The 25,748-nt window shown below is 36.3% G+C and overlaps 6 protein-coding genes and 2 non-coding genes across 9 annotated transcripts; 3 read left to right on the top strand and 5 right to left on the bottom strand.

The window, feature by feature from the left end:
* Nucleotides 1-2,281: 2,281 nt before the first annotated feature.
* On the top strand, nt 2,282-4,376 carry LOC113725163 (F-box/kelch-repeat protein At5g26960-like). The gene has a single exon (XM_027248165.2). The coding sequence runs from the start codon at nt 2,318-2,320 to the stop codon at nt 3,593-3,595; it is 1,278 nt and encodes a 425-aa protein (XP_027103966.2). The 5' UTR covers nt 2,282-2,317; the 3' UTR covers nt 3,596-4,376.
* A 1,080-nt stretch (nt 4,377-5,456) lies between these two features.
* Nucleotides 5,457-5,559, top strand: LOC113687394 (U6 spliceosomal RNA). Its single transcript, XR_003447750.1, has one exon. It is a non-coding gene; the product is annotated as a U6 spliceosomal RNA (small nuclear RNA).
* Nucleotides 5,560-7,219: 1,660 nt separating this feature from the next.
* On the bottom strand, nt 7,220-9,858 carry LOC113725089 (probable E3 ubiquitin-protein ligase ARI8). Its single transcript, XM_027248082.2, has 2 exons — nt 9,598-9,858; nt 7,220-9,012 (listed from the first exon to the last, which is right to left on the bottom strand). Exon 2 carries the CDS (start codon nt 9,005-9,007, stop codon nt 7,433-7,435), a length of 1,575 nt encoding a protein of 524 aa, XP_027103883.1. The 5' UTR covers nt 9,008-9,012; nt 9,598-9,858; the 3' UTR covers nt 7,220-7,432.
* A 741-nt stretch (nt 9,859-10,599) lies between these two features.
* On the bottom strand, nt 10,600-10,672 carry TRNAA-UGC (transfer RNA alanine (anticodon UGC)). The gene has a single exon. It is a non-coding gene; the product is annotated as a tRNA-Ala (tRNA).
* Nucleotides 10,673-10,776: 104 nt separating this feature from the next.
* On the top strand, nt 10,777-16,202 carry LOC113725079 (uncharacterized). The gene is made up of 13 exons (XM_027248072.2): nt 10,777-10,948; nt 11,054-11,149; nt 11,329-11,406; nt 13,114-13,194; nt 13,275-13,488; nt 13,572-13,630; nt 14,288-14,337; nt 14,462-14,549; nt 14,645-14,905; nt 15,057-15,149; nt 15,309-15,413; nt 15,627-15,743; nt 15,839-16,202. Exons 1-13 carry the CDS (start codon nt 10,883-10,885, stop codon nt 15,908-15,910), a joined length of 1,380 nt encoding a protein of 459 aa, XP_027103873.1. The 5' UTR covers nt 10,777-10,882; the 3' UTR covers nt 15,911-16,202.
* Nucleotides 16,203-16,863: 661 nt separating this feature from the next.
* Nucleotides 16,864-25,515, bottom strand: LOC113725067 (feruloyl CoA ortho-hydroxylase F6H1-3). Of its 2 annotated transcripts, none has more exons than XM_072074115.1 (5): nt 25,378-25,515; nt 23,292-25,019; nt 22,286-22,933; nt 20,321-22,044; nt 16,864-17,585 (listed from the first exon to the last, which is right to left on the bottom strand). In XM_072074115.1, exons 4-5 carry the CDS (start codon nt 20,818-20,820, stop codon nt 17,012-17,014), a joined length of 1,074 nt encoding a protein of 357 aa, XP_071930216.1. In that variant the 5' UTR covers nt 20,821-22,044; nt 22,286-22,933; nt 23,292-25,019; nt 25,378-25,515; the 3' UTR covers nt 16,864-17,011. The 2 variants fall into 2 exon arrangements, with proteins under 2 accessions (XP_071930216.1, XP_027103847.2); XM_027248046.2 differs by having other exon boundaries at nt 22,286-22,875.
* On the bottom strand, nt 22,302-23,791 carry LOC113725137 (bi-functional coumaroyl CoA and feruloyl CoA ortho-hydroxylase F6H2-1-1-like). The gene is made up of 3 exons (XM_072046830.1): nt 23,292-23,791; nt 22,818-22,875; nt 22,302-22,682 (listed from the first exon to the last, which is right to left on the bottom strand). Exons 1-3 carry the CDS (start codon nt 23,789-23,791, stop codon nt 22,302-22,304), a joined length of 939 nt encoding a protein of 312 aa, XP_071902931.1.
* On the bottom strand, nt 25,401-25,718 carry LOC140005833 (feruloyl CoA ortho-hydroxylase F6H1-1-like). The gene has a single exon (XM_072046825.1). The coding sequence runs from the start codon at nt 25,716-25,718 to the stop codon at nt 25,401-25,403; it is 318 nt and encodes a 105-aa protein (XP_071902926.1).
* Between the last annotated feature and the right edge of the window lie 30 nt (nt 25,719-25,748).

Below are 25,748 nucleotides of genomic sequence, written 5' to 3'. Positions count from 1 at the left end.
TGACGCGAGAAGTGTATTGACGACCGATTTATAAAATTATTATGAGCTATTTATAGTTTTGAAAATATATTTTGATTTGTGATGGTGATGGGAGCAAAAAAGACGAGTCTACATTGACTTTATTGTATCTATTCTAGGCTGAATTTTGGGATGATTTCACAAACCCATCCTGAGGTTTCTCACAATTATAAAGAGCTTCTCTCAAGTTTTAAAAATGACATATATTTCTCGTACTTTTACTGTTTAGTAGCAATATAGGTCCAAGAATTTTAGATTTTCTTTCAAAATTTCTAAATTGCCCTTTTGTACAAAATTAAGAAAGAAAAACATAATATATTCAATCATTTTCTTCCACACTTTGCATAAATCAACAAGCCAATTTCCTAACAACCATCTAAGTTCTAAAATCAAGTAGCCATTTAAAAGATCCCAAATTACATATACAGTATCAATGCTTGACATAATAAAAAAAACACACACATAAAACCCCATTGACAACTAATTTTATTCCTCAAATTAAATATCAACGCTCAAATACCTCTTTAATATAAGCTAATTTAACCTAGAATCACCATTACAACTCTTCTATAGTATTAAAAATATTAATATATTGAAAGTAGAGAATAAATTCTACCTCCACAATAAAATCATAATAAAAATTTTCTAATCCAATGAAAGAAATCATTATGTAATTATTGACATTTTATAAAAGTTTTTTCTTAGCAATAAGCAAAATATGACAAATTCCACATTTTTAGTTCTTGTTACTATTTCAATCATGAATTTCATTATTTATTTCTCTATTATTGCGAGTCTCTTCATTTCTTTCTAGTTTGAAGCATAATCTATTTGCTTTGTAGGTTTTGTAATTTCAATGCTAATATCCACAAAACTGAAGATAATAAAATGAAGTTATATTAACTAGAAAATAGACAAGAGATGGAAAAATAGATTTTTTTAGGTGGAGGGCATTATAAGTATTTTTCTATATTAAAGAAGGTAAGTATAATTTCTGAAACCTAAGGGAACCGAGTGAAATTGTTAGAAACCTCAAGGGAGGTTTCTGAAATTATCCCTTGAATTTTTTTTAGGGTATTTCTGGATTGAAATTCACCGGTGGCTCACATGATTGAGTATCTTTATTCTTTAGTTCTTTTTTATTTATTTATTAAATTTCTGGTTGAAATATTTTGGGTAATATGATACTGTCACGTGATATGTCGCCTTCAAATCATTGCTATCAAAATAGATTCTTAAAGCAAAATAAGAACATCAATTTAAAATTACTACAGATCTAATGTAGCACATGAACATTATATTATTAAAACTGTTTGTATTCCCATAGAGATCATGCAGATAAGCAATCAAGCTTTTGTGCGATTTTGAATGAAATCAATTTGGTAGTCATCCAAACTAATTAACCAACTTGCCACCTAGTGGGCAAAGTGGAAGTAAACAACTCAACTAAAAGAAAAGCAAGTTTTACCATTTGTTTCATTTTTTCCTTTTTGCTTTATGTATAACAGTAGTATCAGCTAGAGTCCAATGACTAATGAACATTTCTCACATTGCTTCAAAAAAATAGAAAAAAAAAAGACATTTGTTACATCTTTTGAGACTAACCTAAAGTTTGGATTGCAATTTCCTATTATAAAATTTTTTACCTCATTCGTTACAGTATATTTTTTTATAAAAATTTCAAAAAAAAAACCATCCAAACTAGACACTTTTACTAAATTGTGTTCTAGTGCATCTGAATTTAATTACATTCATCCAAATCTCTAAACTCTCCATAGAAATTAAACACCACATTCATTGCAGAAATTAATATGATAATCCGACTTATCTGAGTTTCTCCCTTTCTTTTTTCATCTCTAGATCGTAGGGAAAAAAAATGGGGCCACCTTTTAATCTAATTTTTCTCCTATTTTAGTTTAATCAGCATCCCTAACAAATCATTTAATCTTAAATTTCCATAATTTCCATAATTTAATTAATAATATTTTTTATCCAAAAAAGAAAAAAATCCCTAATAAATCATTCAATCTTAAATTAGTCCGAAACAAGCAAAATCACAAATAAAAAAAAATAAAAAATTTCCTCTTTCTCCTCCCCAAATCTAGATCTTCTCTAATCATTAATCCTTAAAGGAAAAACTTTAAAAAAAATTATAGGATAAAGAAATAAAACAAATTCTAGATCGTAATCTTTTTTTTTTTTTTTTAATTCTAGATCATAATCAAAATAAAAAATCCCTATATAAACAGCTTTCCCCCACACAAAATCCACCTCACCTTATCATCATCCCATCCATCTCATGTCATCATCGTCAGATAGTTGCAACTCTCGCCACTTTTCATGGCTTATGAAATCTTGTTTTCCCGATCCCCACCACCACCTCCACCTCCACCATCCTCAACCGTGTTCCACCGCCGCCCCCACTACCACCTGTACTGCCACCACCATTTCTTCCCTCCCAGATGATCTTCTTCTAGAATGCCTCGCTAAAGTCTCTCACTCCTCACTCCCTTCTCTCCCTTTCGTCTGCAGGAGATGGGCCCACCTCCTAGATTCCAAAGACTTCCATTCTCTCCGGCGACATCATAATCTCCTCCACTTTACTCTCTTCTCCGTTTCTATCCACAACTCCACCCTTTTCACGGCTAGCCACCGCTTGGATGTTGATTCATCGTGGAGAGTTTCGTCTTTTCTGCCCTCTGACGATGCCGTCACGCAACATGGGTCGCTGCATTCGTTGTTTTCTCATTCCAGAGTGGCAGCCATTGGCCGGAAAATCTATATCATTGGCCGGACGGCGATGCTTCGGTGTGACACGTGGACCGGGACACTGGTCCCGAAACCGGGAATGCTCGTGCAGAGGAAGAAATTCGCCGTCGGCGTCCTTGGCGGAAAAATCTACGTCGCCGGCGGGTGTTCGAGATCCGCTGAAGTGGAAGAATATGACCCAGTGGAGAATTTGTGGCGCGTGGTCTCCCACGCGCCGAGAAGGAGATATGGGTGCGTTGGCGCAGCCGTGGATGGCTTGTTTTACGTGATTGGTGGGCTGAGGATAGGTAATTCAGGAAATGAATGGTTGAGCTTGTCCTCATGGGCCGCCGGTGCTGAGGCGGTGCATCTTTACGCCAGCTCAATGGATGTGTATGATGTGGCGGCGCGTTCATGGCTGAGGAGCCGGTCAGTGCCAGGAGGCGGCTGTGTGGTGGCAGCTTGTGCCGCAGGCGGACACGTCTATGTGCTTTCAAGCCATGCAGTGGAGCTCTCATTCTGGAGATTCAATGGCATACGAAACAGTAGTAGCTTCGGAGAGTGGTGTAGGATAAAGAGTCCGCCGCTACCGGCGCAGGTTAGACTCGACAGCTCGGTGAGGTTCTGCTGCATCGGGGTGGGGGAAAAGGTGGTGCTAATACAAGTAATGGGTTGCATAGATGACTTGTTGAGGAGGAGTGGGAGGAATGAGAGGGGCTTAAAAGAAGGGTTGGTGTTGATCTACGATTGCACCGCCGGAGAGTGGAGTAGAGGGGCTGACTTGCCGGAAGTGATCAGACGCGCCGCCTGCGTATGTGTTGAGTGCTAGTAATTTAATCTGCGCCAAAGAAGGGGTACCAGATTCCTGCTACTCTACTACTAAGAGATGCGCATTGGCTCACGAGTCTTCTCGTTTGTCCATGAAGCTTTTGACCATTTGTGCTTTTTAGGAGAAAAAAAAGGAGCTAGGGAACTTGGTTTGAAAGCATGGGAATCACCAGTTACCATATTGATTGAAGTATTCAAAATATTTTTTAGCCAAATTGGTACAAATTGACTATTCTTTCCTTTTCTTTTGTATTTTTTTTACATTGCTTGGGTTTTTGGGGTGCTGAGAATGAATGGTTGATAGGGGTATATACCACATTGGAATTCCATTTTTGAGTTGGGAAAAAAAAATCAAGAATTGAAGGAAGGTGATGATAGGGTGTGGGAAGATCTAGGAGGGGAATCCTAGATTGTGGAGTGTATCTAGGGATGGAATATGAAACTATTGATTAATTTTTTTTTCTTTGAAAACTTAAACTATTGATTTGGTAGGTGATGGGAGGTGGATTAGTAGTCAAAATTCTTAGTCACTTGTCTATTCTTTTGCTGTAATGTGAATGTGGTATTTGTCAAATCTGACAAACATAAATGAAAAAGAAGACAGCAATTTGGTAGCAGTGTATTCTGACAACTTCTTGGAAGCATTCTATGTATGACTTAGTGTTGTCTATTCATCCCATTGTAGTTAATCCTCTATTTCTTGGCTTGAGAGAATGTGTTTGTACAACTGAATGAGAATTTAGACCACTGCTTAATACAGCTAAGTGCAGAATTTTCACTGATATCTGATGCAACAGAAACTTGCCTTATAGAGGTGAAGTCTGGCCTGCTGTTTTCCATTTTTGTATAGATAATCAACAATTATAGAAATTTGAATCCAATTCTAGAATATGATTTCTTATTGCTTAAAGAGACTGCATGTCATTGAACTCAAAAGGGCAATTGCCATATGGAGAAATTCAATAGAACTTGAACCCCTAACAAAGATTACCTGCCAAAAGGCCAAATTACTTGTACTAATTTAGCTTTCATTCATCAAATAATGGATCTAAGAAATAAAACAAATTAAAGACATATAACTATTATATTTGTTGAGGAAGGTTCTTTGAAAAAAAACAAAAATGTTATGCTTTCTTGAGTATTTTATGATCTTGTAAGACATCACCACAATCACAGCATATGTTAAAAACTTCATGTAAATGTAACATATAGACCACAGAAAGTTGAAGAAAAGGATAAAATTGTTAGGCAAAGTTTATAAGCTTTGGAATTAGTAGTGGAAGATGTTCTTAGGCTGTCACTTTTTACTAATGCATCCTCTCTAAGATGTCTGGAATAGGTTGAGATAATAAAATGTAATGTAATGCCTACTTATATACATCAAACTGAAGAGATCCTACTTTGTAACATAAGCTTAGGAAAGCCATGACAACCGTAGTTAGTTAAGTCAATTGAAAAAAAAAAAAAAAGAGGAGCTATTGAGTTTAAAACCTATTATTTATAAAAAAAAAAATTGAAAACGTAGCACTACTTTGGTTTAGATTTTTATTAGCACATATTCATTAGAAGTTTATTTTAAAATTATTTATTGAAAATTAAATTTAAAAAAATTAAATTAATTTATTAAAAAATTATTTATTGAAAATTAAATTTAAAAAAATTAAATTAATTTATTAAAAAATTATTTATTGAAAATTAAATTAAAAGTTAGAATTTCATCTGGAAAAAACAAAATTTTAAACCATATCGAAATGTTTTGTTGAGAGTTTATACTTATTGAGTCAACTTTCCTCGCACGTCCCACATCGAGTGTTTTCGAGGCAAAAGCACGATATATATGTACGCAAGCGATTGCCCACTCCGTCCCTTCGGGGACATCCGATAAAATTGGAACGATACAGAGAAGATTAGCATGGCCCCTGCGCAAGGATGACACGCACAAATCGAGAAATGGTCCAAATTTTTTTCTCACTCTATTTTTCTTAATCTTTCATCTTTCATGGATCAACTAGCAATTTGCAGCAATTCTGACACGAAACTTGTTTAAGATTCTGCCTTCTTTTTCATAACCAGCGTGTTTCTGTCTATTCTCATAAGCTGGTCTGGTCCCATCTCTGCATCATCTTTCATTCAATTCTCGATATTAGACCTTTTTTTCTTTTCAAATACGATAAATTCTATTTTACATTTACTCTTACTCTATATTATGAGAAAGGGTTGGATTCAAGAGAGTTAATGAAAAATTCAGAGGAGACTGAATCGCCACCGAATCAAACGGATGTCTTTGCACCCGTTGATGAAATTTTTAGAAAATCTTGAACAAGAATGCAGGTCAAGGGATTCAATTCCTTGATCTACACGTAAGGAGAGTTTTAAAACTCTCCCTAGTTGGTTCAATTCTCGATGGTAGTCACGGTGGACAAATATTGGAATGCCCAGTGTGCAGCTTTGGCAGTTTAATAAATTTTAAATTAGAAGTACCTCTCTAATTAGTAGAAATTTTTCTGTGGTGATAAAGTTCTTTTATGCGCCCTGCCGCAAAGGTATAAAATAAATATACCTTTACGAGAATTTGATTAATTTTTTATATATTGACAATATATAAACAAGTTTGATTTACATGCATAATAAGTAATATCAAATTGAATTTCAACGACAGATTCTATAAATATATCAGGCATCTATCTATATATAGTTACTAATGTCATCCACAACTATTACCATCACTTATTAATTTTCATCTCTGGTTATCACAAGTCACTTGAGAATCGTTTTAGTTCATGAATATATATATATATATATATATATATATATATATATATATATATATATATATATATATATATATATATATGTTGGGTATTGTCCAACATGAGTCATTACTTCCTTTCCAGGTGACAATAGATTATAAGGTTTATTATGACGGATAATACTAATTAATAGATCAGGGATTTATACTAGTCCCACAAGCCCCCACATCGACTAAGCATAAAGAAGCCTCTAATATCTATTATGATGGCATAAACCTTAAAAGGACATCTAATAAAATTGAAACGATACATAAAAGATTAGGGAAGATAAAAAAACCTTTCTTACTTCGACGATGAATCAAGTTCATTCAAAGTTTTACCAATGATCGTACATAATCTTCTGCAATTGACAACTTTAGGGAAGAAAACAAGAATAACCAATGAAGTTTCTGTTTTTCATGCGGCCTCTCTAGCTTTTTTCTTTCTGTTTTTATTGTGGCCTTTCTAGCCTTGCTTTTATCTTTCGTGGTTAATCATGTTTTTTTTTTAGAAATCTCAAACCATATTACTTTGGGATCACATCATACCTCATCTTCTGCAATTTAACTACTTAGAAGAAAAAAGATGAAACTTTTTTTTTTTGGGTGGTAAATCATGATGGCTCTAAGTCTCAAAACCTGTACTTTGAGACCATACTTTGTCTTTTGTAATTGAAAAAAAAAAAAAGAAGCTCTTTTGATCCTCCATCTTCTCCACCTTACTATCTGTTGTTTTGGTCACACTTAACTGACATCTGTCTGAAATTGTTTGAGCAAACAATGAACAAGATTGAAAGCTTTCTTGCCCTAGTCTGGGCTCTTTTTTGCAGTTTCGACTTCCAAGCTTGGCAATATCAACCTGTTATATCCACTTCATTCTTATTGATGAACTACAAGAAAATCAGTGTGCTTTTCTAGTTCAAGAAACTAGCTGCTGAGTACTACCGGAGATATATTGCCCATGCCTGTAATGAATTTACCAATGTACAGAAATTCAGTAACTCAAAAAAGTAGTAAACTCACAGCAACGAGGTGCATCTTTGCTACTCTTCAACTATCCTGACAATTTAAGATCAGATCATTCCCTATAGCTCTAACCAAGTTATCAAAATAATATCCAGTCCAACCAGTTAGATTCACTAACTTATGGCGAAAATCATTGAATTCCTCCTGAAGTACTCCTTCGCAGAAATACTTTTGCAGTTCTGTCTCCGCACATTGATGAAGTCTCTCCAAAGCAGCCTCAGCTTCCCCTTGGATGTACTCAAAAAGCCGCTTTTTCTTGTGCTGATCCTCCGGTAGATAGTAGCCGTAGGCATAGGTCCATTTTAAAACCCTCCTGCATTCCACAATTTGTGCCCAGGCACGGATGATGAACTGCAATTCAGTCTCAGGTTCGCCCTGGATTTCACTCAGCTTCTCAAGATGGATGGTTTCCATCAGTTTCAAATCCTTCAATGCTTTTTTCCTCGACTTTTCATTACCAGCCCACCTCTCGTAATAATGTGCATATTTCCGCAATGAATTCTTGGCCATCTCCCTCTTGTTTTTATCTTCATCGTATTCTCCACTTTGCTTTGCTCGCTCATAGGCATTGCAGGCATAATACCCGCCTGTTCTCTCGCCATGGGCTGACCATGGACCTAAACAAAGCCAACAGAAGTGATGGTTGCACGGGGACTTACAGGTCATGTGCATACAACCCTGATTCTTCTCGATTGGTTTCTTGCACTTTGGACATGGCTTCGTATAAGTCAAGATCCAATTCGTATTCTCTGCTTCTGAACTGTTTTTTACAATCCACTTCCCTGTGGTGCCACAATCCACCGGACTATGAGCCACCTCCAAACAATTCCAGCAAAATCCATACGAACAATTGCATGTAACATCAAAGTTTCTTCCATTACTACTTCCAACAATATAATAAACAGCGCAATCACATCCAGGGGCAGGACACCACTTAGTCTTCTTCCTATCTTCAATATAAGATCTAACAAGATAATTGTTGTATTTCTCCTTGTCTTCATCAGATGCCAAAGAATAAATCAGCTCTTCACCAACTGTGGCTCTGCACTTGGGTTCAGGGCATCTCAACATCAAGCAGCCGCGGCCATCATTGATGGATGTGCTAATATAAGTTTTCCAACAGGTCTTACAAAAGAGATGACCACATGCAATCCCAACAGCATCATAACAACAATCATGATTCTCCAAGCAAATCCCACAAAAGAACTCTTTTTTTGAAAGATCACGAGCCGAATAGTTCTCCAACAATCCAGCAGCTTTTCGGACCTTTTCTTCATTGGCAAACCATTCTTCACTGATTTTATCAACATCCCAATTGTAGTTGCACAATAAAATCGTTGCTGCTTCTCTTGAAACGAAGAGAATGGATGAAACTTTCGCGATTTCATCCTGTAGAAGTTTTCGGATGTCTTCAGCCTCCAACACAATAAAATTCTTCTCCGTAATTCTATCCATGGATTCTTTGTCTTCATCAATATCATCAGCGATGTAGGCGTCTCCATCATCTTCATCATCAACAGCCTCGTCCTCATATATGTCATGTTCGTCTTCATCACTCTCGTTGCTAATATAGTCGTCTTCATCATAGTCACTACCCATTGTTCCTGATCTCGCAGGACAAACAAGTTAAAACAAGATAGAAAAAAAGATTTGATAACTTTTACAAAATTTGTTCTGACTTATAAAGTAGCGCTTTTAAGTACGCGAAGTTCTAAACCCTAAAAGATGTCGGATAGGATATTGTAGCTTGTAAAATAGGAACCAACCCCGGAGGGGTCAATTGGTGAATACCAAATCCATCTCTGAACAGGATTGCTAAAAACAATTTCCATCGTTATTAAGAAATCTAAATTCATACCGACTAAAATTTTCTTTACTCGTTATTCTGTAACCATTGTGTGTTCAGGAGCTTCTCCCTGTTCCTAATTAAAGATTCAATTTTTACACTAATTTGAACAAATTTTACAGTATAAATAATTTCGTTTCGTCAAGTCAAGTCATTCATCAGTGAAGTTATAGCCATTTGGGCGAAAAGACAAACACTTTAACTGCAACCTTGTCACCAAAATTCTTCCCAAAATTATAACAAACTTCTTTACATCCCACTATTAATCTACCAATAATCAAAAAAAAAAAAAATTGACCCACAAAAAAGAAAGACACTAAAAGTATGATCATTAGCTCATTACCGCCTTGAATCAAATTGTGCAGTGACGAAGTTTGTTTGGTAAGCAACCTTCAACTTTTCTGGACTCCTTTAAATGGAATTTCCCTAAGCCAATCAACTTCTGATACTGCCCAACCCGGGTGACTCGAGTAGTTTCGTTGGTCCTCTTTAGAATATGGCGACCACGGTTCGAGTTCCGGAGAGATCGTGTTTGCGAGGAATGGGCCTCTCCTTTAGGACCGCAGGGAGTAGTCGGATCGAAGGCTCGAATACTCTGCGTTAGAAAAAAAAGAAAATCAACTTCTGATACCAAATTCTTTTTTTGGGTGTTTTTGGGGTGGGTGGATAACTAAATATATTTTTTTTGTTTTTTTGGAAGGTTTCGAATTTGAGATCTATACTTGTACACTTTTCTTTCTCGTACTATTCAATCCATTCCTTATCCAATATTAAAGGTGTGTTGGATTGCAATTTTTTAAAGAAAAATTATTACGTTTTCTGCTAATATATTTTTCAATTATTTTTTATTTACATATATAATTTTTTTATAAAAAATTCAGCAAAATACAATACAAACAAAGTCAAGTGAGAGGACGAATCCGGACCTCTCAATTCCACTTCTTCCCGCTATACCACTCAACATATCCCTCACCCAATATTTTGTTAACTATAAACAGTTATTAGACTATCAATATTTTGTTAAATCAATTCTTTCAATTGAAACTATGACTATTTTGTTACTTATTAACACATAAATGAACTAAAACACAAGAAATATAGTAGGTATGCACTAATTTATTATTTAAGGCAAAAGGAAATTGGAGCTTGGAAAGAAAAACAACAAGGAAAAAATGTCTATTATTAATACACGCAACTTGAGAAATAGTGAGCACTAATTCATTATTTAAGACAAAAGGAAATTGGAGTTTGGAAAGAAATCAACGAGGAAAAGTCAAAAGGCAAAAATGTGCACTATTAAATATTAATGCAGGCAACTTGAGAAATGTATTGGAGATGAATGTATTGGAGATGCAGGGGATCGAACCCTGTACCTCTCGCATGCAAAGCGAGCGCTCTACCATTTGAGCTACATCCCCGATTTGGGATGCTGAATGAACTAATATTAAAGTATTATAAATTTTTTCCATAAACCTCTCCACTGTCCACTCTGCAGCCATCCTTTTTCAAAGAATTAGGAGAAGAAAGAAGAAAATACATACTAAGCCCCGTCCCATCCCCCAAAACCCATAATTCCTTAAGCCCTGAAAATCCTTTCTCTATCATCCAAACAAAATAATTCTGCAACCATGGATTTTCAAGTGGTTGTATTAGCAGGAGGCTTCTCCAAGACCCTTGTCCCTCTTGTTTCCAAGGTCAGCTCCCTCAATATATCTTCATACCTTCACTCTATTTTTTTTTTTTGTTTTCCTTAGTTGTTGGCATTGATGCAAGAATAAAAATGGGATTTTTAATTGCAGGAGGTGCCCAAAGCCTTGCTCCCGGTTGCGAACAGGCCAGTTCTTTCTTATGTTTTGGAGCTTCTTGAGCAAAATAACCTTAAGGATCTCATTGTTGTATGTTTGTTTTTTCTTCTTTTTATCCAATTTGGATTTTAAATTTTCAATTTCTATTGCTTTAAGACGGGGAAAAAGTGGTCTTGGTTTGGAATTTTGATGTGGTTTACGTATTCTGATTTTGGGATTTTTTTCAAGTTGAAGGATATGGCTGGTTGTTTATGTGTTTGTGTAATTAGGTTGTTGAGAGCGAAAGCGCGGCTTTGCTTATAGGAGGTTGGATATCAAGTGCCTATGTTGATCGACTGCACGTGGAGGTTAGGATTGATGATTTATGTATTCTCTGAGTTTATTGCTTTTTATTTTTATGAATTGGTTAATTGTGCTGTGCTCATTGCATTTTCAGCGTGACCAATGCAAATGAAACATTCTTTAGTAATCCATGGGTTGGGTTGATATAATATATAGAGGAGGAACAAAATAAAAATACTAAAGGAACCTAAAAACCAAAAAGACGAGGAAGAATAGAGAAGCTCAATTATTGCATTGTTGGTTGAATTTAGAATTTCACCTCATCCTATTAGCTTGTAGGTTGTATATCAATTTTAGTTTGGTATTGTACATATGAGAAATTTGAATTTGTGTCAAGTGAAAACGTGTTGTATTTTGAGAGTGCTGTATGAAGGATGATTATATGTCCATGAGAACGTGGTTTTGTTTGATCTTAGAAGGTTAGTTAGGCATTTGGCTAGAAGAGTTGCTGTTTACTGAAGAACATTTTAAGTTCTTTAGGCATTTCGCTATTTCACTATTTCTTCTAGGTGCAATGCCCACTGTATATGCCTTGTTGCAAAAGGGTTAGAACTTTGAAGTAGTGGCGGAATTCCAGAAGAGAGAAAGAAGTAAAGGAAAACAAAGAACATAAAATGGAAAACTTTCTGGTTTCTGAGTTAGTAATGGCAAGAACTTGTAATCATACTGTTCTTTTACAAGCCATCATTTTTAAATCAATATCAACGGAATTGAAAGAATTTGGAAGTTTGGAGGGTTGTTTTCACTTTGTCTTTAAGCTATTGACTGCTTTGTTTGGGCATGTATATTAGAAGACCATGTTAGAGGATGCCTTACTTGAATTACTGGTTCATCTATAAACAACATAGTAACAATGCAGTTTCACATTTGACATATTTGGAAGATTTATTTTCTTGCCCACTTTGATTATTTCATTCTCAATGTAGTAGTATCATATATGTGTTCCCGAACTCTGAAAAACTTGTTAAAGTGAAAAAATGGAAGAAACAAAAAAGATATACCGCAATGGTAGCGTAAAAGATCTTGCTTGTTTTGTGTGTGGGGTATTGGATGTCAGCATCGGTTATATTTTCTCAATCTAAGTCCAGAGTTTGGATGTATAGTTAGTTGAAAGAAACATATGATAGATAAATGATCAAAGAATTTTCTACATGGCAGAATAGATGTACTGTGATCTTTTAAATTGGGTAGTCCCCTCATTTTTTGTTTTTAAATCCTCAATGTAGCCGATTGATTCTCCGCATTGACTATATGTTACCCAAGTCTTCCAAGTCGGGAGGTTTTGTTTCTGAAAGGAAGTCTTCAATGTAGTTGTAAATTTAGAAAAAAAACTTCCCAGATTCTGTGTACAGAGGAGGAGTGTATGGATTCTCTGTTTGGTGGATATGAATCCAAATTTACTTTTTTGTTAACATTGGGGTGCTATTTTTCTGATCAGTATTTTCCCCACAACCACCTGATTAAATCTGATTTTGATTTTCATGACAAAGCTATTATAGACTGTCCACATTCCTTGATTTTTAGTGTAGAAAGAGATCTGGATGACCGTCCCGTTCTATTTGATGTTTCTTCATGTCAATTTTATTTTAACTTGGACACTTTATGCTTAATCGATGAGCACAATTGACCTAAAAATATCTCAAGTATGATCTGCAGTGAATACCATCATGATGAATTTGTGATGTCTGTTGTTGACGTTTAAAAAAATCCAGGTGGCAGCAGTTCCTGAAGAAATTGGGACAGCTGGTGCTCTGCGAGCTATTGATCACCACTTGACTGCAAGTGATATCTTGGTTGGGCCTCTCACTAGAAACTGAATGTGATATTTTAGTATGTTATTTCACTGTCATAACTGAAATCCAGTAATTGGCAGGTTGTGAGTGGTGATCTTGTTTGTGATGTCCCACCTGGGGTTGTAGCTGCTACTCATCGACGACATGATGCAGTAGTCACTGCAATGCTTTGTTCTAATCCTGTTAGTGGATCAACAGAATCAGGTTCCTCTGGCGTAAAGGACAAAGCCAAGAAACGCTATAACATAATAGGACTGGACCCCACAAAGCAGTTTCTGTTGCATGTAGCAGCTGGTGAGATCCTTTCATGTATTTGTCTGTTTGTTTGTTGTAAATTTGTGACAAATTCTTATCTTGTATTTCCTTTTAACTTGTAGGAGTTGAAGTTGAGAAAGATGTACGAGTTCAGAAGAGCATCCTCAGAGCAGTAGGCCAGGTAAAAGAGAATGCACTGGTCATTGCATGGAACACCACTCGATTACTAAGATGAGGATCCTCAAGTGATCCTTTTTCAATTCTGCTCCCTCCTTTTGTCCCCCTTGTTAACTTAATTTTGGTTGGATTAGGTAGTGAATTCTTTGTTTTTATGTATTCAGTCATATTGTTGCTCATTTTTCATGTGGGACTGATGGTGCTTGGCTTAGCCATTTTATTTCTGTATGCTGTAGATTCCTTGGCAGTTAAAGCAAAAGGACTTATGTATGTAGAAGAATTTGCACTTATGCATGCAATCCCCTTTCCTTCTCCTCTCCAATAGTATTGCTCTTACTGCTGTGAAGTTTGATTATTTATGATTTGAGCATTGGCAGTTATTTGAAGGAACATGTAAACCTGATGTATTGGATAAAGAAAAAGTCTATCCCCAGGGTAATGGTTGATACATTCCTAGCCCCTTTAGCTGGATGAAAAAGCTTTGCATTTCTTAAGGAAAGAGAAGATCTCTTTGTTTATATACTCTCCTTACTAAGTTATCTCGAGTCCTACTCCCTCCCTCTTTTAGCATTTGTCATCATCCAATTGAAAATTTCATAAAATCATGCATTTACATCCAACCCTATCTTATAAGCATCCTCTCTGTCAAATCCTCATGCAGATGGATATTCGTGCTGATTTAATGGACGCTCATATGTATGCTTTCAAGAGGTTTGAGGTTTCGCTCTTTGCTTTAAAGCAATTGTTTTTAGGGGTTTGGGGGGGGGGGGGGGAAGGGAGAGGGGTTTCAGTTTGCTCTAGATGTGTCTGAAACTCACTATTCATTTTGTTTTAGGTCTGTTTTGCAAGAGGTTCTGAATCAAAAAGAAGCTTTCCAGAGCCTAAGACGAGATGTTTTACCTTATCTAGTTAGAAGCCAGCTGGTTTGTTTTGATAGCATATTTTCCCCTTATTCTAATGCCAAATCTATTGTTGGTGCCCTTTAGGAGTTCTGACTTTTTTTGTGATGAATCCTCAGAGATCTGAACTGTTGTTAAATGGAGTGCAATCAGAAGAAAATGGGAATGATAAGGATGCTTCCCAGAATCCCAAAATTGTGCTGTCTCAGCTTCTGGCTAATGCATCTACCCCAAGTTTTCATGAATTGCATGCCTTGGGTCCAAATGGTTTCTCTCTTAGTCCAAGGAAAACTCATAAATGCTGTGTCTATATTGCCAGCAACAGCAACTATTGTGTACGCTTGAATACCATCCAGGCATTCTCTGACATAAATCGAGATGTAATTTTCTAAAAATGATGCTCTTCATAAGCTTCACTGTTCTTTTGCTTCAGCATTTGATAAACTTCACTGTTCTTTTGCTTCAGCTTTTCATAAACTTGGCTGTTCTTTTGCTTGAGCTCTGGTTTACAGTAACTATTAATTACCTCAGGTCATAGGGGATGCAAGTCACCTTTCTGGCTATTCTTTCTCTGCTCAGAATAACATTATTGATCCATCTGCTGTGCTTGGTTCAAAGACAACTGTGAGTCCCAATATTTTTATATAGTTGTACTTTCCCTAAACATATGCCTATCAAGTTATGCACTTCAAGTACTTCCTTCATATGTTAGGCATTATCTGCATGCTTGTGAATTCATCTAGTTGAGCTGAAAATATCTACTGAGCCATTTATTTGATACAGGTGGGACCACAGTGTATGCTAGGGGAAGGTTCACAGATGGGTGATAAATGCAGTGTAAAGAAGTCAGTTATTGGCCGTCACTGCCGGATAGGTTCAAATGTTAAGGTATCACTAGATTTCTGTTATTTGTAGAAACTTACTGTCAAAGAATTTCCACAAGAAAATTCCCAAATGCTGAGTTCATTTTGTATGCATTATGATCGTGTTCTTGATATTCTAAAGAAGATTCACATTTTGACTAGGAGCTCAAAGAATTTTAATGATCTGATTCCTCCCTCTTGGAGTCTGAAAGACAACCTTTTCTCTATTCGCTTGCAGATTGTTAATTCCATTGTTATGAACCATGTCACCATTGGAGATGGTTGTTCAATCCAAGGTTCTGTTGTTTGTAGTAACGTGCAACTCCTCGAACGCGTTGTTTTGAAGGACTGTCAGGTAACGTCTCCCTGTCTTCTTTTCTCCCTCCTCTCTCAATCTGTGTTTGTGGGTGTGTGGAGTGTCTTAGTTAACTTTCTATTTGCTTTAATCAGGTTGGAGCAGGTTTTGTAGTCACTGCTGGGAGTGAACACAAGGGAGAATCATTGGCAAAGAAAGAGAAGTAGTGATAGTTTTGTTTTAAATTTTTTTTCCTGGTTAAACTAGGCTACCCTATGTATTTTTTATTTTTGCGCCATCTTTTAGGAAAATCAGGTCAAGATCAGTTTTGTTTGAGATTCATGTAGCTTTAGTTTCCCCTCCCGTTAAGAGTAGAAAAATGCCTTTTGTTACCTCTTTTTGGGGAGTGGGTTCGTTGTACAAACATCCAGTTCACACAGATTGTAGCAAAGGATTGGAAAATTGTTGCTGTTTGTATTTTTTGCACAAAAAGGAAAAAGAAATGTGATTTTATGCTTCTTTTCCCCAAGTCAATTATGATATTTCCATGCTCAGGCCTAGAATTGTTTGCATAATCTATGTTTTGGGAACAGGTCGATGCAGCTATTGCCAATATTTGCAGAACGTAGTTAAGATGTTGTGAAATCCAGGGTGAAGTCTTCTTCGATTGATGTCAAGGACATCAGGAATATCTTTCATCGGCTATTCTTTCTTTTTCTTTTTTGGAACAGTAAACATGCATTTCCTTGTAAAAAGTGATGAACCTCACCTCGTTTGAACTTTCATTATGGCATATAGATGGGTGTTAAACATTTTACATCAAGAATTGTGTATGTCTTGAAAAGAAAAGAAACCACCCTTGTGTACTGCTGATTAAGCTTTTGCAGATGAATTTAAGCATGCCTTATTTGATCACCAGACCTCCAATTCCAATTTATTATGCAGTTTCAGTATAGACCCTTGTTTAATTTTTTAATTTTTTCAGTCCACCATCAATTTTGCAACACATATATAGTTCCTAATAATATTGTAGAGATCTCTGTTTACAGGTGCTCTTCAACCATTAGTACCGGAAACATGATGGAAGGTACAAAAACATTAGTTCTTGAACACATATTTGGCAAGAAGAGCCAATTTTAAGGTTTTACAGATAACAGATGCTCGGATAAACAAACATAAATACGGCATCAAGTTGGTCGATTGCATTGATATCTGAAATGTATTTTAACAAAAAGACACAAAGGAGAAGGGGAGGATCCTTGCTTTTTAACACTAAAATCCATTTCTGCTGGTTCAGTTGAGACTACCTTAATTTTGTTGGATAAACATCATATTTTAGCAAATTCAATTGTCTGGTTTCTGTCATCCCTTTTACTCAAGAAGTAGTTGAGGTAATCCGAGTAGATGACATGCTTATAAATTGGTTTCTTTCCATTCTCCAGGGATTGTGGAAATGGACCAACAACTGTATCAGCAGCAGGGCTTACGAATATAGGCACTGAAACCCTGTTTCTCCTTCCGTTAACAATCACCTGATGCTCGATGCTCTTATACCGATCATTGCTCACAATTTGTAGTATGTCGCCTATGTTAACTGCAAGTGCCCCTTTGACTGGTGATACATGGATCCATTGATCAGCTGTTGTTCCTTTCACATAGAGGCCACCTACATCATCTTGGAGGAGGATAGTGATACTAGAGATATCAGAATGTCGACGCGCTCCACAAGCGAGCTCAGGGCTTGGACACATGGGATAGTGAATGAGGCTGATAGTTGTACGATCTATGAGTTGAGATTCTTGTGATTCATCAAATTCCTTCACATTAAGTCCCTGTAGTAACACCTCAACTAGCTTTTTGATGACAGGTTTAGCCCACTTCAAGTATTCCAACACTTGATCTCTGTATGTAGAAAAATGCAGAAATCCCAATCAAAGTGAATACAAGGAGCTACGTGACATAAAGAAGCAACACTAAGCGATATAATACACATGTTTTTCAACGTCCGATCCAGTATTAGAGGGTGTTAATGTGGCATTTTACTAAACCTGATATAGACTTCACTGGTCAAGTCATTGCCAGGAGTGAATGCTACTGTCATTACTGAAATCAGGTTTCGGATGCTCAAGAAAGTGATCCCATTTAAGCTTGGCCAATCAAGATACATCATGCATCTGAAAGAGGGCCCTTATACATTACTACAAAAGAGTCATTTTAGGATTTGCTGTCCGACTATAGTGCCATAGTAAGAATATCCTATTTCCTGCATTACATTGGATTTGAAAAATTATTGGAGTGATCACTTATACTAGAAATGCAGTACTTTGAAAAAGACAACGTATATTAGAAAGTGCTGCATAAACTCTTTAGTTGTATCAGGTTAAAAATGCACTGTGCTTAAAGTTTCTGGCCTTCATCAATCAGTTCAAGGCAGGATACATTGTAAGCACGACAAAGTTCATGAAACAGATAATCACTCTCAATTTCAGGAGAAAATTGAAAATTCCTTCAATAACTTTTTAGTTTTGCTCCACATAAGGACCAGATGAAGCATAGAAGTACAAGATCGGGAGCTCTTTATACTATTAGGTTTGATCCAATCTCTTTCTATAAGTCAGAACTCACAATCAGTGTTCATCAGAATAAAAAGGTAGCCGGGAGAATATAGTCTAATTTCACACTATCCAGGAAATTTCTTAAATACAAGCCTCGTCATCTCTTCAGAACTTGTTTTTACAGAGACAGAACATCAGTACTTTTGTCAACCTCAGAAGAACCTCTCATCTATCTTCTACGCTCAGTGTAATAGATATGACAGGCACTTAAGTATGCTTGTACAAACAAGCCTCATGCAGATTGCTTTCATATTGACTTACAATTTGGTTGTACTTTCTGACAAATGAAACACAGCATAGACTATTCTTGACTGGGAATACCGAAACCTCAACAAATTTGACAAGTAAATTTTCTCCTATGCAAAATAGTGTTGGTTCAAAAATCAAAGTAGGTAAAAGCCGATGATAAATGCACAACTTCAAATTTGTCTAACAGACTTCTCTTATGGGCTGCATCACTTTGCATAGTTCCATAGACACTGACAATTGAGAAATGTACCTCACACAGGTTATTAACAGCTACAAGCGTAAAAGTGGCGATTCAGTTGTAAGTAGTCACTGTCATTTGTTTCAGCAAGTCCAAAACTTCTGGCAAAGAAAAAAGCCAGGCGCATGACTGCTAGCTTTTGGGAACTATCTATTTTCATGCCTGCTGTGACTTTGATTATAACATTTACAGAGAAAGTATCCAATTTTTTCTCAGCTTCTGGTCAAAATGGAAAACATATCAATGAATTAATGCAGCCCAAATGGTCATATTTGCCAAAAATTTTAATCCTATTGCACTCTCTTCATTTAATTATTTACTATTATTCTATACATCAAATAGATACCTTTCCTCATTACCTGTCTTGAGAGATCTTAATTTCATAATCAAATGCTTATTCTGTCAGCTCAACTCTGTATTTTTCCATAAAAAAGCAATGTTAGCATACTTTGTTAGTGCAGTAATAGCACTCAAGTGGAAAGCATCACAATTTCAGATAGAGAGTGAGAGAAAGAGGCTGCTTCTTGTCTAAGTTTACCTATAGGCTATCCTCGTAATTTCTTCTTTAACGAGAATTGAATAACTGAAACAACTAGACAATGATGATATGACAAAATTATGTGTTTCAATTCAATACTCCTAAAACAGAAAACCGGATCCTTCAGCAACTATGACAAGCTTATCAAGTATAGGGATAGCTAGGTAGTCTTCAGTTCTTTTCATCTAGTAAAAGTGGTGTACTAAAACCTTGTTGCCCTGCATTTTGTGTAGAAATAGCACTCATTACTTCCACATGCAGCAATTTGGTTATAAAAACCAACCAGTCCACTAAGGCCAGGTTCAGCAATCACTGCCTAACTAGGCTATACCTATATTTCTAATGCTCATCTATGTCACTATATGATAGTAAAAGATATGCTCAGAGAAAATTGTTGTCCAAAATTCTGTCCAAATCTCCCAATTGACACAGAATTCTAATAAATTTTGATTGATTTGTGGATAATAGTATGACGTGCTGAACAGATATTCAGATATTTAAGTCATCTTTGTAGATCTATATCCCTCATTTTCAGCTGCTGTGAATGTCAAATGCAGTAAGATAAAGGATTGTGTAAAATTTGACAACAAAAAACCGTAGTCCTGTAGTACACATTGTGGTTTACAGTTGGTGTATAAATTCTTGACATGGAGGCAAAATGTAGCTAAAATTTGGAATTCACTTTAGTCCATAACAAGCTAGACGTAAACAATAATAGGTAAAATGAAAAGTCCAAATACAAGAGCAGTCATTACATTACAATTTTCTGTTTCCCCTAGTTATTAGCTATCAGATTCCAGTGTTCCTGAATTGATTAAGTTCAAAATTTTCAAGAATCTACCAAACCAAACCTAATTACATTATCAGAAAAAGAGGACAAAACTTTGACCGGAAAAATCACACACGACAAAACTGACTATAAATCCACATAAATCTAGTTCTTGGTTGATATGGAAAAACCAAAACAAGAAGAAGATCCGAGCTTTGTGCTGCTTACTTGGACACAGAAGGCCACAAGTCTGAACTCACATTATGAGGAACATAATGGTGCACAAGATAATCTTTCCACTCGAAAACCTTTTCTGCTAAAGGACTAAAGCCAGTCTTCAACTGCACAGTGGGAGTAGGGGAATTTTCCTTCAAATACTTCCTCCTTTCTTCATTTGGTAACTCAAAGAACTTGTGCCCAGCTTCCAGTACATCTTCAAGAACCTCAAGTGGGACGCCGTGGTTGATGATTTGAAAGAAACCCCACTTGGCTGCAGCCTCACAGATTAAGGCTGCAGCTTCTGGATCACCCCAGTTGGATACATCAATGATTGGTATTGAATCTTCAAGAACCACCTGGTTCTGGTTAAGTCTTTCTTCTGGGGGTAATATGTATCTATGAGGGATGGATTTTAGGCCTAATTTTGATAGGCCATTGACCCCATTTCCTTGCTTTACTGCAAAGTCTATGAGATCCATGTGTTCAAATTCAATAGATTCTGCTGACATTTCAGAAACTAGTTATCCTAGGAGGGAGCCCCAAAATGAAACAGTCTGCTGGCTTTTAGCAGGAATAGCTAAGCAAGGGCGCGTGCAAGTTCAAATTTGGCTGAGGAATGCTTACTTGATTACATTCTTGCAGTATTACTTTCCCCCCTTTTTTTTTTTACCTGAATTTGAATATCTCTTATGATTTTTTCTGGGATCATAAAAGTTGTTATTTGTAATTAGGCTTTGGTTAATTTTCAATCAACTTTCATATGTTACCCAATTTGCTCAATTCCAGTCCTTTCATCTCAAGATTTAGTTACTTTTCAATTTTGTCTTGTTACAGCCTTGAACCATTTGATTCCTTCAAAAAAAAAAAAAAACCATTTGATTACATCTTGGCAAGTCTACTAGAATCATAATCATGCCTTTGCACATTTCATTATCTAGTTTTGTTCAGCATCGTTGCCAGGAAGAAATAGGAAGTAGGAACAATTTTATTTTAAATCCGCATTTAAGGATTAAATATTGCATAAATTTCTCCCATATTGGCTATTGCAAGGATGTACTCAAGTTCTTTGAAACCAACGGTGGTGTGAATGCTCTATCCATGTTCTAATACTGCAGAGGATGTTGCCTTTTGCGACTCCATTATATGTTATGACTCTTCTAATTTTGATCGATGAATGAATAATCCTCCTTACTTTAAACTATTACCATTAATTGCAAAGATTCATATCTTGTATACTTTTGAAAGCAAAAGTGGTATGCCCTTTGGGCTAATACATTAGCTTTTCTAGATTATTAACGTCAATGTTACATCTTTTATATACACTTTTAAAGTATCCCATTTTGTGTACCACTAATTTCTTCCTACATACTTTGCAGTAAGTTTTCAGTACCAAAAAGTTTCAGAACTACAGTCTCTACCTAGTTTTGAGATATCTTGTGTACTTCTGGAATAGATGAGGTTAAACGAATAGAATATGGTGGATTATAAAAAATGTACAGGGACATTTCTACTCTACCTCCAATTAACAGGAATATGGCCACTGTGCTGGGATTACAAATATGTTTGGATGGAGATATAAACCCTTGAACAGATGGATTGCAATCAACTGACAGATAGGTGATTGAAGGACCTTTTTTTGACATAACATTCAATTAACACTATTATGGTAGAGGCTACCTTAATTACATTCATCCACATTATTATTGCCCCATAATATTTGGTGCATACCACACCTGCAAAGAAATTTAGGGAACAAACTTTTAAGTAGATGTGTAACCTGCAATGGCTAGTATATTCCTTTTTAGACTCAGGTTAGAATTGTAAAGATTGCAGAAGGTACAAAACATTTGTCGATAACCAAACCTTATATAGATTTTTGGATAAAGGTAAATTGACAGACAAACATTGCAAGGGAAGGATTCTTGCTTGACAGTTGGCACAGTATTCATTTTGTACTATAACAGTTGAGATTACCTTTATTTGATGAATATCATACTTTGGCAAATTCAATTGTTTGCTTTCCTGCAGGCCTTTTACTAAGGAAGTAGTTGAAATAGTCTGAGTAGACAAGATGCTTATAGATTGGTTTCTCTCCGTTCTCCAGGACTTCTGGAAATGGACCAACAACTGCTTCAGCTACAGGGTTTACAAATATAGGAACTGACACCCTGTTTCTTTTTGCTTTAACACTGACCCGATGCTCAATGCTCTTATAACGATCATTGCTCACAATCTGTAGCACATCGCCTATGTTAATTACTAGTGCCCCTTTAACAGGATTTACATGGATCCACTGATCAGCTCTGGCTCCTTGCACGTAAAGGCCACCTACATCATCTTGAAGGAGGATAGTGATACTCGAAATATCAGACTGTCAACCAGCCCAAGAAACGAGCTCAGGGTGTGGACATATGGGATAGTGAGCAAGGCTGAGAACCAAAGAACCCATGAATTGAGATTCTTTCAATTCATCAAATTCATTCACATCAAGTCCCTTTTATAGCACCTTGAGTAGCTTTCTCATTATAGGTTTAGTCCACTTCATGTATTCCAACACTTCATCTCTATAACAAGTCAGAATCAACCATTAGCCAATTAAGAGGATGCAGAAAAAAGCAGAACCTGAATACCAAAGTGAAGTCAAGCAGCTATAATTGATACATGTACATAATAGAAGCAACACTTAGCAATACAATAAACTTCTTTCTCAGTGTGTGATCCAGTGCTAGTGTTGCTATTTTGTAAACCTGATAAACAAGGTTGAGTCACAGCAAAGGTAAGTCTGGAAGACTAAAGTTCTTCATGGAACAAGTAAGACATGTATACTTCAAAGAAACAGACGTTGCAGATCAATCTGGATAGAAATGTAACAGAAGAAAACACACATGACCATAAGACTTGACTAAACTCCACATAAATCTAGTTGTTGACTGATAGGAAAAGGCAAAACAAGAAATAGATCCAGAAATTATCTGCTTACTTGTACACCGAAGGCCATAATTGTGAAGTCTGATCATCTGGAACAAACAAATGCTTAAGATAATCTTTCCACAACAAAACCTTGTCAACTAAAGGATTAACACTAGTGTTCAAGTGCACAGTGGGACTAGGTGAGTTTTCCTTCAAATACTTTCTCCTTTCCTCATTTGGCAAGTCAAAGAACTTGTGCACAGCTGCCTTTAAATTTTCAAGAATGTCAAGTGGGATGCCATGATTGATGATTTGGAAAAAACCCCACTTGGCAGCAGCCTCACAGATTCTGGCTGCAACTTTTGGATCATCCCAGTTGGACACATCAATGATTGGTATTGACTCTTCTTGTACTATGTGGTTCTGGTCAAGTCTTTCTTCAGGGGGTAAGATGTATCTCTCAGGGATGGTTTTTAAGCCTAATTTCATTAGGCCATTGACTCTATTTCCTTGGTTAACTGCATAGTCTACGAGATCGGTGGGCTCAAATTCAGTAGATGCTGTTGACATTTCAGATTCCGGTTGAGGAGCTCCAAGATGAAATACAGATGTTTTTACACTTTACCCATCTACTTTTACAATTGGAAACAAAAGAGGATTTCCATTCATTCCTCAAAATTATCATAGTTAATGTCTATAAGAATGTAGCAAAGGCAACATCATCTAGAAAGTAAACCATAGATAGAGTATTAGCTTCTCAATTGGTATTACAAAAGCTTAATAGCATCCAAGAAATAACTATGTAGTCTAATATTTGTGCAGCATCATTTTTTTAAACTCAGACCGGATCGGCTGATTTTGAATCGAGAACCGAATAGATGTTCGGTCCGAGTGGATGTAAAAAATTGGGTGGCAGAGACCTGTTCAAAACTGGGTCCAAATGGGGTCAAAGTGGAAAACCAAAGTTGCAAAAGGCCCATTTTATTTTCCCAAGTTTCTAAATTTTTTTCCAAGAGATAGAAGAGTAAGTAAAAGAACTTTGCAGGTATTTGTTTGACTTAAAAAAGACAAGAAAGTCAACCGTGTAACTGGATTAGAAGAAAAAATTAATACAAAAAGAAAGGAAGGAAAAAACGAAAGTTGACATTGGAGGTAGGGTTGCAAACGAATCGAGATGCTCGCGAGCCAATCGCGAGTCGAGCTCGAGCAGAATTGGATTGGAAGACAAAATTGACACAAAAAGAAAAGAAGGAAAAGATGAAAGTTGAAATTGAAAGTAGGACTGTAAACGAATCGAGATGCTCGTAAGCCGATCACGAGTAATTCTAGTCAAAACTCAATTCGAGCTCAACTCGCGAGCAGCTATAATCAAATTTCGACTTGATTGCGAGCCAACTTGATTTTATATATTTTTATTTTTTATTTTAATAGTAAAAAAATATATCTAATATTTTATTATTTGTTAAAAAAATTATTATTAGTGGGAGGGTTCAGTTACCCTATCTTGGATCGATGTTGTATCTGCTGCCACTAGTGGGAGGGTTCAGTTACCCTATCTTGGATCGATGTTGTAGTCGATAGAATTAGAGGACTTTCAGAATATTTGCTTCAGCTGCTCTCTTATCTACTGTAAACAAGCAATTCCTAGTAAAGAATGTAGATCCTCGTTGTGTTTGAACTTTTGTAATGGTATACAGATAGATGCTCAGTCCATTTTAGGTTCACCATTGCTCATGTTTTCAAAAGGAAAACAGGCTGCCCTTGGTGCTGGCTTTGCAGATGAACCTGCAATTCTAATCTGTTTTACAGTCAAACGTTAGTCTTCGCCTTTTTGTTTTTAAATACGTGAACTTTGCTACATAAATAGCTCATAGTGACATTTTAGTTTAGGTAAGGTTATAAATTACAGGTACAGTTCAAAAATTAGTATGAGATAAGTAACAGAGGTACAAAACGTTTTCTCCTTGACCAAGATTAACAAGAGCAGGCCACCCTGTTGAGGTTACACAAAGCACACATGCATGGATTAAAGTAAATAGGTATTGAATTGGTCGTTTTATTTATGTTTTAAAGTATTTTAAGCAAGAGGCATGCAGGGCAAGTGAAGTACTCTTGCTAGATACAATGTATATTTGTGCTATTGTAGTTGAGATTACCTTGTTTGTTTGCTGGACAAAGATCACACTTTAGCAAATTCAATTTTCTGCTTTCCTCCATGCGCTTTACTAAAGAAGTAGTTGAAGTAATTTGAGTAGACAACGTGCTTATAAATTGGTTTCTCTCCATTCTCCAGGGCTTCTGGAAATGGACCAACAACTGCATCAGCGGCAGGGTTGGCAAATATAGGCACTGAAACCCTGTTTCTCCTTCCATTAACGATAACCTGATGTTCGATGCTTTTATATCGATCATTGCTCACAATCTGTAGTACGTCACCTATGTTAACTACAAGCGCCCCTTTAACAGGTGTTACATGGATCCACTGATCAGCTCTCATTCCTTGCACGTAGAGGCCGCCTACATCATC

This window comes from Coffea arabica, chromosome 1c (genome assembly GCF_036785885.1).
Source record: "Coffea arabica cultivar ET-39 chromosome 1c, Coffea Arabica ET-39 HiFi, whole genome shotgun sequence".
Lineage (NCBI taxonomy): Eukaryota > Viridiplantae > Streptophyta > Magnoliopsida > Gentianales > Rubiaceae > Coffea > Coffea arabica.
The sequence above is the reverse complement of the archived record's forward strand: the minus strand, read 5'-3'. Positions and strand labels throughout refer to the sequence as shown.